Below are 18379 nucleotides of genomic sequence, written 5' to 3'. Positions count from 1 at the left end.
CATTAATAATCTCCTTCACCCACCATTTTAGGAGACTTATTGCTCTGTTATCCAGGCAGTAATGGGGTGATCACGGCTCACTGCAGCTTCAAACTCTTGAGCTCAAGTGTTTCTCCCACTCAGCCTCCTGGGTAGGTAGGACTACAGGCATGCCACCATGCCTATCTTAATATTTTGACATTTTTTTACAGATGGGGTCTTGTTATGTTGCCCAGGCTACAAGGGCTGAAGTGAACTCCTGCCTCAGCCTCCAAAAGTGTTGGGATTACAGGTGTGAGTCACCTTGCCCAGCCCATCATGTACTTTAAAACGAAGTTTTGCTAACAACATTGTAGGATGCTATAAGAAAGTGTATAGATGTATATTTTCCCCCATATTTCATTGTATTCCATATACCCCTAGAGAAGGGGAAAAGTTTGGAGACTAGCTATAGGCTTCATCCTTTTTTTTTTTTAAAAAAATTAAAGAGATGGAGTCTTGCTCTGGCACCCAGACTGGAGTGCAGTGGAGCAATATCAGCTCACTGCAACCCCTGCCGCCCAGGTTCAAGCAGTTCTTGTGCATCAGCCTCCTGAGTAGTTGGGATTACAGGTGCCTGCCACCATGCCTGGCTAAATTTTTTTTGTATTTTTAGTAGAGATGGGGTTTCACCATGTTGGCCAGGCTGGTCTCAAACTCCTGACCTGAAGTGATCCACCCACCTTGGCCTCCCAAAGTGCTGGGATTACAGGCATGAGCCACCATGCCTGGCCTCATCCTTTTCCTTTATCCTCAGTTGTCACAGATAACTGAAATATGTTGTATCAGAAAAAAAGGTAGTTTTCTTATATCATTTGGGGAAGAAATATCAATTCTTTTTTTTTTTTTTTTTGAGATGAAGTTTCACTCTTGTTGCCCACGCTGGAGTGCAATGGCGCAAGAGCTCAGCTCACCGCAACCTCTGCCTCCTGGGTTCAAGCAATTCTCCTGTCTCAGCCTCCTGATTAGCTAGGATTACAGGCATCTGTAACCACGTCCGGCTAATTTTGCATTTTTTATTAGAGATGGGGTTTCTCCATGTTGGCCAGGCTGGTCTCGAATTCCTGACCTCAGGTGATCCACCCACCTCAGCCTCCCAAAGTGCTGGGATTACAGGTGTAAGCCACTGCACCCGGCCAGAAATATCAATTCTATATTAATCTCATGTTTTGGGGACGACTCTTAAATCCTAATCATTCAGAACAGTATCATCCCAATATTACCAAAAGTTTCATTAATACACATACATCTATATATAAAGAATTGGTTAAATTTATATATGTGGATATACTAGTCTTATTCATTCATTGTTCAGTGAACCAGTTTTAATTAAGCACCTACTAGTGCCGGGCATTTTTTTTCTTCCTAGTATATGTTTTTTGAGACTATCTGTATCTTCTTCCTTTCTCCTTTCTTCTTTTAATTTCCTATAGTGATACACCCACTTGCAGTCTTTTCACTCCTAAAGGCGCACCTGGACTAAGTAATGCCTTAAGCTACAAAGGCATATAATGCTGAAAAGCTAATGGTTATTGTAGCAGTTTGGTAAATGAATGCCAATTGATGGAGAGCTTTTAAACCAGTAACTCAGATTTTTAATCTAAGATATGATTCCAGAAGCAGAGTGATGCTATACTTCATACTTTCTATTTGATATTAATAGAATATCTATAACATATACATGCATCAGGCATTGTTTTAAAGCATTATATATACATATTTTAACTCATTTAACTCATATCACACCTTAGGTAATGCTATCATTTTAGAAATGGGAAACTCAGAGAGGTTAAGTATTTAACCCAAGACCACACAGCAAGGGGCCTTAGTAAAGGTTAGAACTCAAGCATATTCTTTCTGCTATACCATAATGCTGCCTGATAATGTTTTAGTTTTGTTAATGTTAATATTCCAGTGACTGTGTGCCCATCAGAAAGAGACCAAGGGATCATAACTTCTACCATCTTCTCCTGTCTTTCCCTGGACTATTTCCCCTGCAATCTGCTCTGTATAACTGCTCACTCCACCCTCTGTGACCACCCAAATCAGTAGAACACCATCCCTCTCCAGGAAATCTGAACTGGTTCTCCACTGAGACAAAATTAAAATGTTCCATAACATCTCTCAATATCTTCTCCCTAATAATTACTGCCCTCCTCATACACGTTAATCCTATCCTAACTTCCTTGATTCCATTTACCTACTTATGATTCCCCTTTTGAAGCTTTATACATTTCTCCCTGACACTTCAAAATATTCCCTCTCTCAGAGTTTCAGTAAGGACACATTATCATAACTTCCTTCAAAAGTCTTCTAAAATTTCATCTTCTGAACAAAAGTTTGTAAATATTATGCTGAATAAGGAAAATCTACCACGTGACAGTTTACCATGTTAACACTGACTCTTAACCTCCAAAATGTGATCCACTGTGTTTTTGATACTTTTATAAATAATGTTAGTGGATGTGTCTATGTTGTGTTCGGTTTTAATTCACAACCACAGAGTATTTATATGTCCTTTTTGGTCTATGTTAAGAGTACATTCTGCTCCAGGTACAAGGATTTGGGGAAGTATGTTTGGGGACATATGTTTATCTTACTTTGAAATTATAACTACCGGCACATCACATAAAAATAGGTACTTAAACTACATTTTGATTATATTACAGGCTTTGCACATGGAACACTAAAGCAACAGGTTTGATCTAACAAAATAGAATGAGTAAAATTACCATTTAGCATAAACCAAATATAGTATTTTATGTAAAAGGAAAAATATAAAAACATAAATGAAGACTTACATTGTCAAATAATCATTATTAAAGTCACTTTCATAGATTTAAAGCATAAGAGAATATTGTAGATTGTTCTTTGTGGCTAAATATGTTACTGCCTACTCAAAGAATGAGTGACCTTTTTTGTAGAATTAAATTCAAAGATCACACACACATACACCCTTAAAATCTTTTCCCACACATTTGAAAATCAGTAATTTTTGCCAAAACAGATGTTGACTATTGATATAGCAACATTTCATTATATCTGAATTGACTTTTTAAAAAACAATCTCATGAGTCTAGAACAAGTACAAAAAAAAAAAAAGATGTGAAATAGATGTCACAAAGTTTATATACCACAGCATATGTTCTTTCAGTGGAAAACCCTTCAGTGTCTCTTTTAGAGACAATTTACTTTTACTTGATACAAAATCAGAACAAGCTTCTTTATCTAGTTTCTAAGTCCACAGTAATTTATTAGGGTATAGGCACTACCATTAAACTGATGGCAGAGAAAAAAGGAATAGTGAAGCACTTAATCACAAAGGAAGAATCAGAAAAATTCTATAAAGCAGAAGCAAGAACTTCGATAGCACAGTAGCAGGAAGCCATCTTGTATAAGGGCAATGGTCTTATAAGCCTTAAAAAGCCCTAAGAGCATTGCCCTCTCCCAGATTAGGTTAAAAATTGACCTCCATATTAGTGATTCTTACTCATGTTGGATAAAATACCTAAAAATATTTCTATAGATGCTTTTCAACGTACAATGGGGTTATGATTCAATAAGTTGAAAATATCATAAGTAAAAAATGCATTTAATATACCTAATCTTCCTATATTATAGTCTAGCCTAGACTATAGTAAATGTGCTCAGAATGCTGACATTGGCCCACAGTTGGGCAAAGTCATCTGGCAATGTGGTAGAGTATTGGTTGTCTACCTTTATGATTATGTGGCTGACCGAGAACTGTCACTTGCTGCCACTGCCCACCATTATGAGTATCGTACTACTTTCCATAGCATTTTTCTACTGAACATGTGTTGCTTTCACACCTTAGTAAAGTCAAACAATTGATAAGTGGAACCATCGTAAATTGGAGACATGTGTGTAAGAAATATTGTTTAAAATGGCTGAACTGGCAAAGTACTAGAAATCCTCAGAAACCAAAACCCACCAACAGGAGGAGTCCAGGGAGACAGTAAGCACTGAGGCTGGCAGCTGTAGATCTCCAGGTACCTAGAGTGGCAGCACAGCAAATGGAAGGCAAATCCTAGGACTTGGGACATTGGGAGGTGGATCAGAGACCCCATCAGAAAGCCAAACCCCAGAGGGCTAAACTCTCAATGAAAGCATGAACAAGAAAAAACACCCCATTTACAAAAGATGACAGAAAATTTGCCTGTTTTTATTCTTGGTGGAAGGGGTAAAATCTCCCCCTGAATATTCATAAATACAAGGTGGATCACACATGAGGAGTTGGGGGATGAATTTCCTTACTACCTACCAGCTCTTAAAAGCAAGGCAAATGTTTAGTATAAAGTGGGCTGCTTATGCCCCCCAGGTTCCAGTTAGAAATAAATATAGATTTTCTCTGAAGGAGACATAAGTCCAATGAACATAAACTTACAATAATAAAAAGTACTATGCAAAAAGATACCATTAGTGAGGATTAAAGGAAACAATAATCACCTAAGATTGCAAAGTCAGATGCAGTCTGACTGCCAGAAATCATCTGCAAAGATTTTTGGATAGTAGAGTTATTAGATATAGAAGACTAGTTCAATATGTTTTTTCAAAAACTTTAAAGGAAATAGAAAGTAAGGGTGAGAAACCAGAAACTATCAAACAATAACCAAACAGATTTGAAAATCAATGAAATAGTTTTTATAATAATTGAAACTTAAAATTTAATAGATAAGCAGTATATTCAGTATAGCTGAAAAATATTAGTAAACAAAAAGTAAACCTGAAGAGTCCAGAATATAGCATATACAGCAAATAAATGAAAATTATGAAAGAGAAAATAAAAGACAAGGAAGACGAAATAAAAGGTCTAATACATAACTAATTGGAAGGAGAAAACAGAAAGAATAGGAGGAAGGCAATATTCTAACACATGATGGTTAAGGATTATCCAGACCAGATTAAAGACACGAATACTCATTTTTTTCTTCAGGAAGCACAATGAATCTCATGCAGAATAACTAAAAAAAATTATACGCTGGCCTACAGTAAAACTGAAAAATTTCAAGGGAAGAGATCTTAAAGTCCACAAAAGGGAAGTCAGATTACCTACAAAGGGAAAACTAAGCTGACAACCTAATTTTGAAGAATGAAAGCCAGAAGATGAAACTACTGAGAGAAAAATGATCATTTTTGAACTGTATAACACTTAAAACCATCTTTCATAAAGTGAGTGAAAGAAACACATTTTAAAAAACAAAAACTAAGAATCTACCACCAACATATCCTCAACTGAAGGAGTGTCAGTTCAAGAAGAAACAAAATGATCTCAGAAGGAAGTGTGAAAAAGACCAAAGAACAGTCAACAAAGAAAAAGTTCTTTGTATTTGTACTAAACATTTTCACTTCATGCGTGAAATTCTCACCTACCCAGAATAGTACATTCTGTACGAATTCTGAATAGCTTTGTGTGAACATATGCTTTAATTTCCCTTGGCTTGGAGTGGAATGGCTAAATCATATAATAGGTGTAGGTTTAGCTTTTTAAGTAACTGCCAGACTGTTTTCCAAAGTAGTTGTACCATTTTATATTCTCACCCATCAGTGTATAAGACATCTTTGGCCAGGCATGGTGGCTCATGCCTGTAATCCTAGCACTTCAGGAGGCGAAGGTGGGCGGATCACTTGAGGCCAGGAGTTCAAGATCAGCCTGGCCAACATAGTAAAACCCTGTCTCTACTAAAAATACAAAGATTAGCTGGGCATGGTGGCACACACCTGTAATCCCAACTACTCAGAAGGCTGAGGCACAAGGATCACTTGAACCCAGGAGGTAGAGGTTGCAGTGAGCCAAAATTGTGCTACTGCATTCCAGCCTGGATGACAAAGCAAGACTGTCTAAAAAACAAAAAATGGCATCTTGGCTGGACACAGTGGATCACGCCTGTAATCCCAGCACTTTGGGAGGCCAAGGCAGGCGGATTGCCTGAAGTCAGGAGTTCAAGACCAGTCTGAGAAATGGTGAAACACTATCACTACTAACAATACAAAAAAATTAGCCAGGTGTGGTAGCATGCACCTTTAATCCCAGCTACTCAGGAGGCTGAGGCAGAGGAATTGCTTGAACCAGGGAGGTGGAGGTTGCAGTGAGCCAAGATTGTGCCACTTAGCTCACTCTAGCCCGGGTGACAGGACGAGACTCCATCTCACACACACACACACACACACACACACACACACTTTCACCAACACTAAGCACTGTCAATTTAAAACATTTTAGTCAATCTAATGGGTGTAATACAGTGGCTCTCAACAGGAGGTGATTTTTGTCTCTCATGGACATTTGACAATGTCTGCATATATTTTCAATTTTCACAACTGGTGAGGGGGAGGGTGTTACTGGTATGTAACAGGTAGGGACCAGGGGTGCTGCTAAATATTTTACAATGCAGAGGACAGCTCCGCCTCCCACAACCAAGATGCCTGATGTAGTAATAATCTCATTGTGATTTTAATTTGCATTTCCTTGATAACGTTTGATACTGAACATATTTTCATGTGCTTACTGGCCATTTATATACATATATATATTTTTTGTGACATATGTCCATTTCTTATTGGGTTGGTTATTTTCTTATAATTGTGTTGTAAGTGTTCTTTATATATTTTGAATACAAGTACTTTTTTTTTTTTTTTTGAGACGGAGTTTCGCTCTTGTTATCCAGGCTGGAGTGCAATGGCGCAATCTCGGCTTACCGCAACCTCCGTTTCCTGGGTTCAGGGAATTCTCCTGCCTCGGCCTCCTGAATAGCTGGGATTACAGGCACGCACCACCATGCTCAGCTAATTTTTTGTGTTTTTGGTAGAGACGGGGTTTTACCGTGTTGACCAGGATGGTCTTGATCTCTTGACCTTGTGATCCACCCGCCTCGGCCTCCCAAAGTGCTGGGATTACAGGCTTGAGCCACCGCGCCCAGCCGAATACAAGTACTTTGATATACATGTTACAAATTTTATTTCAGTCTGTGGCTTGCCTTTTCATTTTCCTAAGTGTCTTTTGAAAATCATGTTTTAATTTTGATATGATCATCTAATTTGTCAATATTTTCCTTAATGTCTCATGCTTGCATTCTATGTAAGAAATCTTTGCCTACTTCCAGTTTGTAAACTTTTTTTTTCCATCTGTTTTCTTCTGAAAGTTTTATAGCTTTAGGTTTTAATGTAATAGATTATATAAATTTTATGGTATTTGAAAATAAAACTGCTAAAGTTTCTCTTCAGGGAATGGGATTATGGGTGAACGGCATTCACTTTTTAAATATATCTGTTGTATCTATCTTCCCATAATAATTGTTAAAAATTCTACAGTACAGATAACTTTTTGGAGTAGGGGAAGAATGGGAATGAGAATTTTCTCTCTAATGGGGCCAATTTGTTGTTGTTGTTATCACAGGGACCAAATTTGACCTTAAAGTCTTCTGGTACATTTGTATGTATGTATGTTTGTTAAATACTGTCTGATGATTTTCTATTACATTAAGTCCATGCAGCAAAGAAGTAAAGTGGTCTTTCATTAAGAGACCAGTGCCTTTCTTCCAGGCAATACTGGAGGGTAAGATAGGGTTAAACAAGATGGTTCTACTTTTAGTGCCCTTGGGTCATAAAAAAGCATCTCTTGAAAATAGTATTAGTTGATGCTACATGGAAGACTAGGCAACACATAGAAATGGAAGCAAAAGATAATCTACTACTTACAAATAATTGCCCCAATCTCAGAACTGGCACAGAACAAAGACTGGGTCATGAAAGCCGTGCATTGGACAAAGAGACCATTTTAGAGAGCCTCCTAATATGTATCAGAAAACAACAACCCTCAAAACTTTCCTACAAATCTGCAGCTGAAGAAATGAAAAAATGGTATAGGATTACACAATGGTGACAGGAGAGAGGGTATCTCTGAATTGGGTTTGAAGATTACCTTTATGTATATTAACTGTCTCTTTTAGATTTAGTCTAAATTGTTCACTTCATAAGTCTAACATATAGCTTCGTGCCTACTCTGAATCAGATTTAGTGTATGAACATGGTTTTCAGATACTTTTCTACCTTCTCTGCTTAAGAAAATTATTTACTGTGGGAGATTTACAATAATGCAAGCAGTAAATGAAAGACTAAAAGAGGAGGAATGGTTCTAAGTTATACAAAGAATTTCAAAGACCTACAATTTCTAAGCATCATAGAGCTCTGTGTCCCAGAAAGACTCTTCCTGGCCACTGATGACTAAGGACTCTCTTAAGAACAACAGAAAGCATGGGTTAAAACACAGTAATTGAACCAAAAAGTTGGTCTCCAGACTAAATGCACTTGATTTATGACAACTGTACTATTCAGAACAAATTCTTATGAAAAGCAGGAATGATTTTGCTTTATTAAATCTTTTTCTTGAGTGTGAATTATTGCTTAAGATGCTGTGAATACTGAATTTCAAGTGTTGCCACTTCCTACCACCTCTCCCTCCTCAATCCACTCCTTTCCTCCAATAACAAGATTTATCTACTCTGTTTCTCTTATTTTCTTTAAGATGGGTTCTTGCTCTGTCACCCAGGCTGGAGTGCAGTGGCATGATCATATCTCACTGCAGTCTTGAGCCAGGGGCTCAAGCCATCCTCCTATCTTGGCTTCCCAAGTAGCTGGTGTTACAGGTGCATACCACCACACCCAGCTATTTTTTTATTTTTGTAGAGACAGGGTCTTTCTATATTGTTCAAGCTGGCCTTTATCTCCTTGTCTCAAGTGATCTTCCCACCTTGGCCACCCAAAGTGCTGGGATTATAGGTGAAAGCCATCACACCCAGCTGCTGTTTTTCCTGGTGAGGAAAGAAATCTTCAAGTTATTTTTCTATATAAGTTTGTATCTAATTACATTCTATTTTGCTGAGCTTCTTCAAGCTCTTAGAACCCCGCAGTAAGGTTCATAGATATTAAGGTGACACAAAACATAAGGTCTTAGATATTAAGGTACCCAACACTCAAAACATTAGGTATCTCTGCACCCAATGTAAGTGGCAGGTAAAAATAAAATAGCCTTTTAACTTGGCCATATCTATTCCAGACACTTGGGTCTTAGACACATGTGTCTGTTTCCTCTGATTCTGTTTTCTCTGATTCTCCACTCTGGTCCTGTGTTAGCATAAGCAAGATCCCTAGTTCTGAACCTCAGAATCAACACTTCAGTACCTAACAAGAAAGCCATTGCTAGGACCCCTTGATCTAAGAATCTGGTCTAAGGAGAGATATGACAATAAATAATCAAAAGAATGGGTTCTAGAAAAGAATGGCCGGGTGTGGTGGCTTGCTCCTGTAGTCTCAGCACTTTGGGAGCCCACGGCAGCTGTATCGTGAGGTCAGGAGTTCAAGACCAGCCTGGCCAACGTGGTGAAACCCCGCCTCTACTAAAAACACTAAATTAGCCTGGCATGGTGGCGCACGCCTGTAATTCCAGGTACTCAGGAGGCTGACGCAGGAGAATCACTTAAACCTGGAAGGCGGAGGTTGCAGTGAGCCAAGAGTGAGCCACTGTAATCCAGCCAGGGCAGTAGGGCAAGACTCCATCTCAAAAAAGAAAAGCAAGAATATCAAAAGATTCTATTCTCAGCTGCCTAAAGTTATTTTATCCATAAGTTTAAGGATGGGCTGGGAATAGGTGAAACAGAGGAAAAATAATTGGGATGTGGCTTAGAGAAAAATATGTCTCAAAGGAAAAAAATAAGTCTGGAATCTTCAAGATTCTACAGTCTGGAAAGGAAACATTAAAATCTCACATTAAGAAATGAATATGGTTCCACATAGGCACATAGAATAAAATGTAAAATGTATATAGGGTTTTATGGTATACAAATTAATTTCCCACAGAATGACTTGCACAATTTCTTACATCAGCCTTTTAAGATGTATCTCATTATTCCTGTATTACCCAAGAAGAAACATCATACAGCTGACAAGTGGCAGAGCTACAAGTCAAACGCATGTCTGCTCTGACTTCAGGTCCAGTTCCCTTTTCTTTCCACTATTCAACAGTTTAGAATGCAGCTTCAGAGCCAGCTCTTAGGCAGCTTACAATCCAGTTGATCATAAAATACTCAGAAACCATTAGAGAACAATTCTAGGCAACATGTAATTTTGTATTAAATTATACACCCCTAAATGCAAATATCCAGAAGTAGGGAGTCAGTAAAGGCTTAGAAGATGAGTAAAGGGAGATGATACAGAGGAGAGAATGAACTAGATGAACTCAAGAGACAATACAGAGGTTTCTCTGGCTCTGGCAGGAGATGAGTGAGTTAGTAGTGGAACACAGGCTGTTTTAGGGAGTCTATAAAGTCAGTAAAAGAAGTTAGTAAAAGTGATTAGACACTGCAGGAAGTAATAAAGGAGCCCTAAAAGATTTCTCAGCAGCGGTATAAAGGAGTGAAAGCAGTGACTGTGCATGAGGGGCTCAAGGCAAATTAAATATGTGCATTTCAATGGAAGAGATAGTGCTACCATACCACCTCCTCTCCAGCCTCACACCACCACCAAACTTCACATTCCACCTGCTAGAATCATTCCTAGACTTATGCATGTGCTCCTCTCTCTGACTGCAAGTCTTTCCCCTCTAATCATAGCCCACCCCTCACCATCAGCCTGAAGTTAGAAGTCACTGCCTTGGAAAACCCTTTCCTGACCCCTCCTAGTCTAAGTTGGATATTCTCCTTTATAAATTTCCCTGTGGCAGCATTTATCTCTAAGCACTGTAATTCCCAGTGAGCTAGCGAGTCCCCCTTATTAGACTGAAAGGTCCAAGGGTAGGAAATGGCCCATCTTTTTCCAGCACTGAAATCCCTTGGTACATAATGGGTGATTTAAAGGAAGTAAAAAGAAGTGTATAGTCACAAAACAGATTTAGAGATTAACTTTCCCTAAGATTACAGTCTGAGTATCTCCTTTATCAAATACTTGGGACAGAAGTATTTCAGATTTTGGAGTATTTGCACACATATAATTAAATGTCTTGAGAATGAAACCCAAGTCTAAACATGAAATTCACTTATGTTTCATATACACCTTATACACATATCCTGAAGGTAATTTTATACAATACTGTAAATAATTTCATGCATAAATAAAAGTTTAAGTACTTATGTATGGAATTTTCTGCAGATCATCTGAGGTCGAGAGTTTGAGACCAGTCTGACCAACATGGAGAAACCCCATCTCTATTAAAAATACAAAAAAACAGTCGCGGTCTCCGGGGCCAGCTATGCCGCTGCCGCTGTCACTATGGCCCATTACAAAGCCGCTGACTCGAAGCGTGAGCAGTTCCGGAGGTACTTGGAGAAGTCTGGGGTGCTGGACACGCTGACCAAGGTGTTGGTAGCCTTATATGAAGAACCAGAGAAACCTAACAGTGCTTTGGATTTTTTAAAGCATCACTTAGGAGCTGCTACCCCAGAAAATCCAGAAATAGAGCTGCTTCGCCTAGAACTGGCTGAAATGAAAGAGAAATACGAAGCTATTGTAGAAGAAAATAAAAAACTGAAAGCAAAGCTTGCTCAGTATGAACCACCTCAGGAGGAGAAGCGTGCTGAATAGGATTCTTCTCAGTTGAAAGACAATGAAAAATGGTTTTGTATGACTTGAATAGTTTGTATAGTATATAATCTTTTCTGAACAGATGCTATAGAACTCTTTTAATATGTTTAATTCACCTGTCACATTCTGTTAAAAACACATAGAATCATCAATAAAAACTCAATATAACTTTCTTCGGGTCTTAAAGCAGGAGAATCCAAAGTAAATCCTGAAAAAACCTAAACACAGCCATCTAACTCATTACCTTAAAAGACATTCTGTTTATTAGTCTGATTAGGAATGATGGCACTGGTTGTATTTTAGCCAAGGCAGTTTAGCATGGAGCTATTCCTTGGTGTAGTTCAGGATATGAACACAGGTACAGTCATTCTTTGACGGTGACACTGTTGTGTATATTCCCTATAGGCAGCTGGAGAGATCTGTGTGACACAAGATGCTTTTGTACGGGATCTGTGTGACACAAGATGCTTTTTTACGGGTTCTCATGAGTCTTCTGCTCTTGTTTGTGTAACATGGAACACACAACTCTTCTTTGCCACCACTTTGCCTTAGAAAACTGTGTGTGTGTGCCAGTTTGAACTCTGACACATTTTCCTTCTATGCAATCACGGCTTGTCTGATAATCTTGGATTGGTTTGCTCTGAGCTTTAGTGGGTCCTAGTTGCACACTGGCCTTTCTGCTGTTTTTCAATTTGCCTAATAATAGCAGTTACCCTCATTGTAATTTATGTAACTTTAAACAGGATCATACTGTACCCCCTGCCTGCCATATCTGCTTACTGAGCACAGAACAGAGGCAATATACAACTCTGGGTTCACACGAGCTGGGATGAGAAGAGGAATGAGCCATATATTGTGGAAAATCATAGTTTGTAGGTATAATTATACAGTGCTTTTTTTCCCCCTCAAAGTATTTTTCTAGCCCTGGATTCATTTTATTATTCATTTTATTATTGTGATGTAGGTGGGGCAAGTATGAGGGGAAGTTGGGTGCTGAATTTTTAGGCCAAAGACTAATATTAATACAAATCACTCACTAACTGTAGAGCCTTGGGCATATCAGTGAACTGCTCTGAGATTTACCGTCTTCATCTGTTTAATGAGAATAATATCCGTGATGCCTACCTCACAGGGTTGTTGTGAGAGTCAAATGAGAATGTATGTGAAAGATTTGTAAATGGTAAAGCACTATATTCTTAAAAAAAAAAAATACAAAAAAATTAGCCAGGCATGGTGGCACATGCCTCTAATCCCAGCTACTTGGGAGGCTGAGGCAGGAGAATCACTTGAACCTGGAAGGCAGAGGTTGTGATGAGCTGGGATCACACCACTGCACTCCAGCCTAGGCAACAAGAGCAAAACTCTGTCTCAAAAAAAAAAAAAAAGTCTCAGATTTTGGAGCACTTCAGATTAGAGGTACTCACCCTGTATATGTAAAGGTAAGAAGACAGATACATATACAACCATGCTAAAAGATGGAAGCATATAAATTGGAAGATGGCCTCTTGTCTCAGTGAAGGAGATATTCCAAGCCTTCTTTTCTTTCATCTACCCAAGCCCCTTAATGAAGGGGAGCTCTGGATCAGGATCAGGGCTAAGACAGGAAGAAGATATACCTTTTATAACCATAGCTTAAGGATAATAGGCTGTAGTTTTTTAAAAAACACATTTTTTTCTGCTAAAAGAGAACAAAGAATTCAACAACTGTCATTTAACAACAGACAGCACAGTGCTTTGCAAGAACCCACACAGGTATTTTGTTGTATAAAAAGATGAATCATAATTCCAGCCCTAAGGAACCTACAATCCAATTTTAAAAAAACACATGAGGTAGAATTATGTTAAAGGTACAGACAATGCTATGGATTCAGCAGAGGGAAAAAGTCAAGGGATTATTACAAATATTGGAAGCAGGGATATGAGGTGATTGAGCTGTGATTTTAGAAGATTAAGATAAACCTTTAGGACAGTCTGAGTGTTAGGGAGAAGCTAAAGACAGACTTTAAGTTAAAGACAATGCAGTGGTCTGGTTAAGAAGTAACAAGGATATAAACCAGTGAGTGATGTCGATGAAAATGAAATGAAGTAAATTTAAGTAAATGTAAGAAGGCAGACTCTTAAAAACTGATTATCAATTAGAAGAAAAAACCTCATTTCCCAAGAAGCCTCTTGCTTCTAACTTCATACTCAAACAAATACAAGCAAAGGTGGCATTGTCAGAGGTGGTTTTGATGGAGATGCTTATGAATAGGATAAGGTTATTTTTATTTATAACATGTTCACTTCTGGACAGGATGCCTCCAGCTGTTTTTATTCCATAAGGTCCCTCCGCAATTATCTTCAGAGCTTAAGGTAGCACAATTAAGTAAAAATAATCTGAACTTTAAAATCGAGATCTAGATTGCAATCCCAGCATATTATTTTATCTCCTCATCCCTTAGATTTTCATTTGTAAAATGGGAGGGGCCGTACTTCATAGGATAGTTCTAAGAACAAAATTCGATAATATGAAAACTGCTAGAAACAGGCAAGTTACCGTATGACAGTGACAGAATGTTGGATTCAGATTGTCATCTGTACAGGAGAAATATTTATTATAAATTAAGAACAAGCTTTTAGTTAACAGTGCCCCTCGTAATTGATTTCAGCCATGTTTCTGTTAGTGCTAAGATGTCAATCAGATGGACTTAAGCATTTGCAAAGATGCAGAGGCAAGGCTCAAAGCATCAGCATTAGAGTCGAACAATCTGGGTTACAAGGGTAAATTAAATCTCTTAGCCTCGACGTCCTCACCCATGCAATGGGCATGATAACACAGCAGTCTTAGAGAGCCACAAGGTAACATGAAATCACATACAGTGAGTGGTTAACAGTAAGCGGTCAGTAAATATTAGTTGTGGGACCTACCTAGCAAGAACTATACTACATTGAACCAGCTGTCCTGTCTTACTTGGAATACAAATTAATTATTTAGCACAGCATTTGTGAAACACCCATACTTTTACTCCTTCTCTTCATGTTTTGGGCTTGAGTAATATGTATTTAAGATAAAAATTATTAGGTATTGATGTACTTTTTAAAATTTGGTATTTGTAATGGTATAATTACTTCTTTCAATTACAATATTTACTAAGTATCTGTAAATAAATTTACACTCACTGATTTTACATATTATAGAACCTATATTTTAAATACAATATTGAATATCATCTCTTATTTATCAATTCTTTGAATATCTTTTATGATTGATGTATTTCCAAGAAAATCTACTGGTCAACTCTGTAGAAATGGGTAGTTATCCCTAGCATCTATTCTCTCCTTCATCCATGGTTAATAAAAGCTCAAATTTTCAGCTGGGCACATTGCCACTCACAATGAAGACCATATTATCCAGTTTTCCTGCTGGGTGTGACCAAGTTACTAGCTCTGCCCAGTGAGATATAAAAGGGAATGGAGTGTGCATAGTGAATGTCACTAAAGTGAGAAAGCATATGCTCACTCTCTCAGTAAATTCTTCCTATGTCTGCAATGTGGATGTGATGGCCAGAGCTGGAGCTGTCTTGGAGACAGAAGCCACATCTTGACACTGTTGGAACAACAGAGAAGGGATTTGAGTTCCTGATGATTATGGAGCTGCTAAACCAGTCCTGGATTGCCTTCAATTTCAGGGAAGAAAGCAAACCTTCCTGTTTAAGAACTTTTATATCAGGGTTTCTGTCACAGGCAGCCTAATCTCAACCTAAATAAAAAAGAGAAAATGAAATTTCAATTTCATTTATTTTCTTAATACTTTTTTTTCTCAACTTATGGTGAGAAAGAAGAGATGGTGTTAGGAAGAGAAAAGAGGCAAGAGGATTCATTCAGCTGCCCCACCTACTGCTATAGTTATCATATTCCTAATTTGTCTTTTACCCTCACCTACTCTAGGGTCAATTTTGCTCTTCATCCTAGTAGTTCGACTCCAAAAAAGAACTGACCCTGAAACACCATTCATTTGTTCATTAGTCACTCAACAAATGCCTGCTGCGCATCTAGTGTGTGTTAGATGCTGAATAAAACAGACTCCTAACTTCAGAGAGCTAAGTCAGGCATTTAAAAAAATGTACATTAAATTTTGCTCTGTGGTCCCAAATTTTCTTACAGGATTGAAGTAAAAGACTGAGTATAAAAGACTGGGAGAAAGCTGACATATGGAGTGGTGGGAAGAACCTTAGTACTGGAAATAGTATAGAAAACAAGACGATGAGGACTCTGAGGGACAAAGGCAAAGATGTGGCTACCCAGCAGAGGGAAAAAGAGGAAAAAGGAAAAGAATGCATTCATTGACTCTTCCTGGGCTTCATATAGCCTTAGAACCTCTGCCACTTTTTTTTTTTTTAAGAGATGGAGTCTCACTCTGTCACCCAGGCTGGAGTGCGGAAGAGCGATCTCAGCTCCCTGCAACCTTCACCTCCTGGGTTCAAGCAATTCTTCTGCCTCAGCCTCCCGAGTAGCTGGAACTACGGGTGCACACCACCATGCCTGGCTAATTTTTTTTGTTGTTTTGTATTTTAGTAGAGATGGGGTTTCACCGTGTTGCTCAGGCTGGTCTTGAACTCCTGAGCTCAGGCAAACTGCCCTGCCATGGCCTCCCAAAGTGCTAGGATGACAGGCACAAGCTACCGTGCACAGGCTTTTTTTTTTTTTTTTTTTTTTTTAAGAGAAGGGGTCTCACTCTGTTGCCCAAGCTCAATCAGAATGCATGCTGCCTCAAACTCCTGGGCTCAAGTGATCCTCCCATCTCAACCTCCCCAGTAGCTGGGACTACAGGTGCATGCCACCATACCCAGCTAATTTATTTTTATTTTTGTAGAGATGGAGTCTTGCTATGTTATTCAGGCTGGTCTCAACTCCTGGCCTCAGGAGTTTGAGACCCTCCTGCCTCAGCCTCCCAAAGTGCTAGGATTATAGACATGAACCACTGCACCTGGCCCTATTAATGATTAATAGGGACAAGCTTATTATTAAACTTCTGTAACTTCTAGAGCATAGTAATTGTCCTCCTTATTATATCTGTCCTTTGCACTGTTAAAATCAAAGACTTTCAGAAACCCTCAAAAGGCTCCCTGCCATTCTTTTCCAATTCTAGACCCCATTCAGAATTTCCACCCCATTCCAGCCTCTTATTAGTAACTCTCCTACCAATGCACCCTTAGAGAAGACAGAAGTGATCAGAATAGGGAGGGAGGGAGTGCTGTTGAAATTCTCAGTTAAAATTTAGTTTTAGTTTTTTTTTTTTTTTTCATAGAAATATTGCTAGAGTAGAATCTAAATGTCATTTCTGCTTCCAGCTTTATAGTTCAGCAACCCTATACAGTTAAAATGAGCTTTTGTGGGTTGGCTTAAGGATTTGTCTGAGTGAGAAAGTAAGTTCAGAGTTTCAAATAATTAATATGAATTTAACTTTAGACTCTAGTTCTTGTGTGAGGAACGGAAAGCTTAACTATCATTCTTTGCCTAATAGAAAGATGGCATGGCACTACTATTGTTACACACTTGGCTCCAGGAGAATGAAAAAGAAACAAACCAGCTACTGATGCTGGGATCCAGTGTTTTTTGTTTGTTTTTATCTGAGGTTTGAGGGAAAGTGTATTTATTGAATACTACTAAATCAGCTTAACTGTGACAAGTAGTTCTTAATACAGTATAATATGATATGATACAAAAAAATTTCTCTTAGGTTGTGGTTTTAACACTTCACAAGTAGTTTCTTTTCCTGTTAACTTTCAGACAACTCTGCTTAAGCCTAAGCTAAATACCAGGAGGAAGTGCTACCACAATTTTATCTTTCTTGTTTCCAGTTGAGCTATTATTCTCACCTTTTCCCCATTAGTAAAGTATCATACATTCACTTACAGTTCTCTTTCTAGCCTAATAAAAAATGGTCTTAAAATAATTACAGTAAAATAATAAAATAATAATAAATCTGAGAGAGAAAAATAAGCAAACTGCCCCATTAGTACTAACAAAAAGTCTTGCAGATGTTTAAAAACTTTCTTTGGCTTTGGTTAGCAGCTTGGTCAGGAAACTCACTGACCAAGTTCCCTTGTCTTTTTCTACAGGGCCCCTGCCCATAATGTGCTGGCAAAATATGGCTGTTGTTATATTCCTGATACAGCACAAAAAGGCATGAAAACATTCTAAGTAGTAAAGACAATCTTTCCCTCCCCAATGGGCCATAAGTCCAGAAAAACAAGTTACCTCATTTATGAACCCTCCTATTTAAGACTCTGACGCAACAATATTGCACTACTATTTTCTATTAAAATGTACTTTCAAATCAAAATCTTAGCTAAAATGTCCAGCAAGGTTATAAAAATCTTGTTTTTTTCTCTTATCCTTTTAAATTGGAATTTAGGGCACAGAAAAGAAGTATGTTTTTATTTCACCTAGTAAACATTACTAGGCCATAGAAACCGTAACACTCCACTAATCAGTATCTTTGCATAGCAAAAATTAAAGCAACCTTAACTCACACGGATGATTCTGAAATATACAAAGATGTTAAAATTCCCTCTATTAAACAATGCAATTATTAATATATTCAGCATCTAGTCTAATTTGATGCAATAATTATAGAATTTCAGAGCTAAAACAATCATAAAATAAGTTGGGTGAAGCTAGAATAGATTTGGAACATGTAAGTATTGATACGCTCATTCTATAGATGAAGAAATTGAGAAAATTGAGAACCAGAGGCAAAATATATGGATTTAATGTCAAAATACTG

The 18379-nt window shown here is 38.1% G+C and overlaps 2 protein-coding genes across 2 annotated transcripts in view; one reads left to right on the top strand and one right to left on the bottom strand.

Annotated features, from left to right (window-relative positions):
- SESN1 (sestrin 1) overlaps positions 1–18379 on the bottom strand; it is a 112100-nt gene that overhangs the window by 36595 nt on the left and 57126 nt on the right. The gene's annotated exons all lie outside the window — the stretch shown is intronic.
- On the top strand, positions 11184–11783 carry LOC101041366 (c-Myc-binding protein). The gene has a single exon (XM_010346452.3). The coding sequence runs from the start codon at positions 11299–11301 to the stop codon at positions 11608–11610; it is 312 nt and encodes a 103-aa protein (XP_010344754.1). The 5' UTR covers positions 11184–11298; the 3' UTR covers positions 11611–11783.

Source organism: Saimiri boliviensis, chromosome 4, assembly GCF_048565385.1.
Source record: "Saimiri boliviensis isolate mSaiBol1 chromosome 4, mSaiBol1.pri, whole genome shotgun sequence".
Classification (NCBI taxonomy): domain Eukaryota; kingdom Metazoa; phylum Chordata; class Mammalia; order Primates; family Cebidae; genus Saimiri; species Saimiri boliviensis.
Note: the sequence above shows the minus strand (reverse complement) of the source record. Positions and strands in the feature narration are given on the sequence as shown.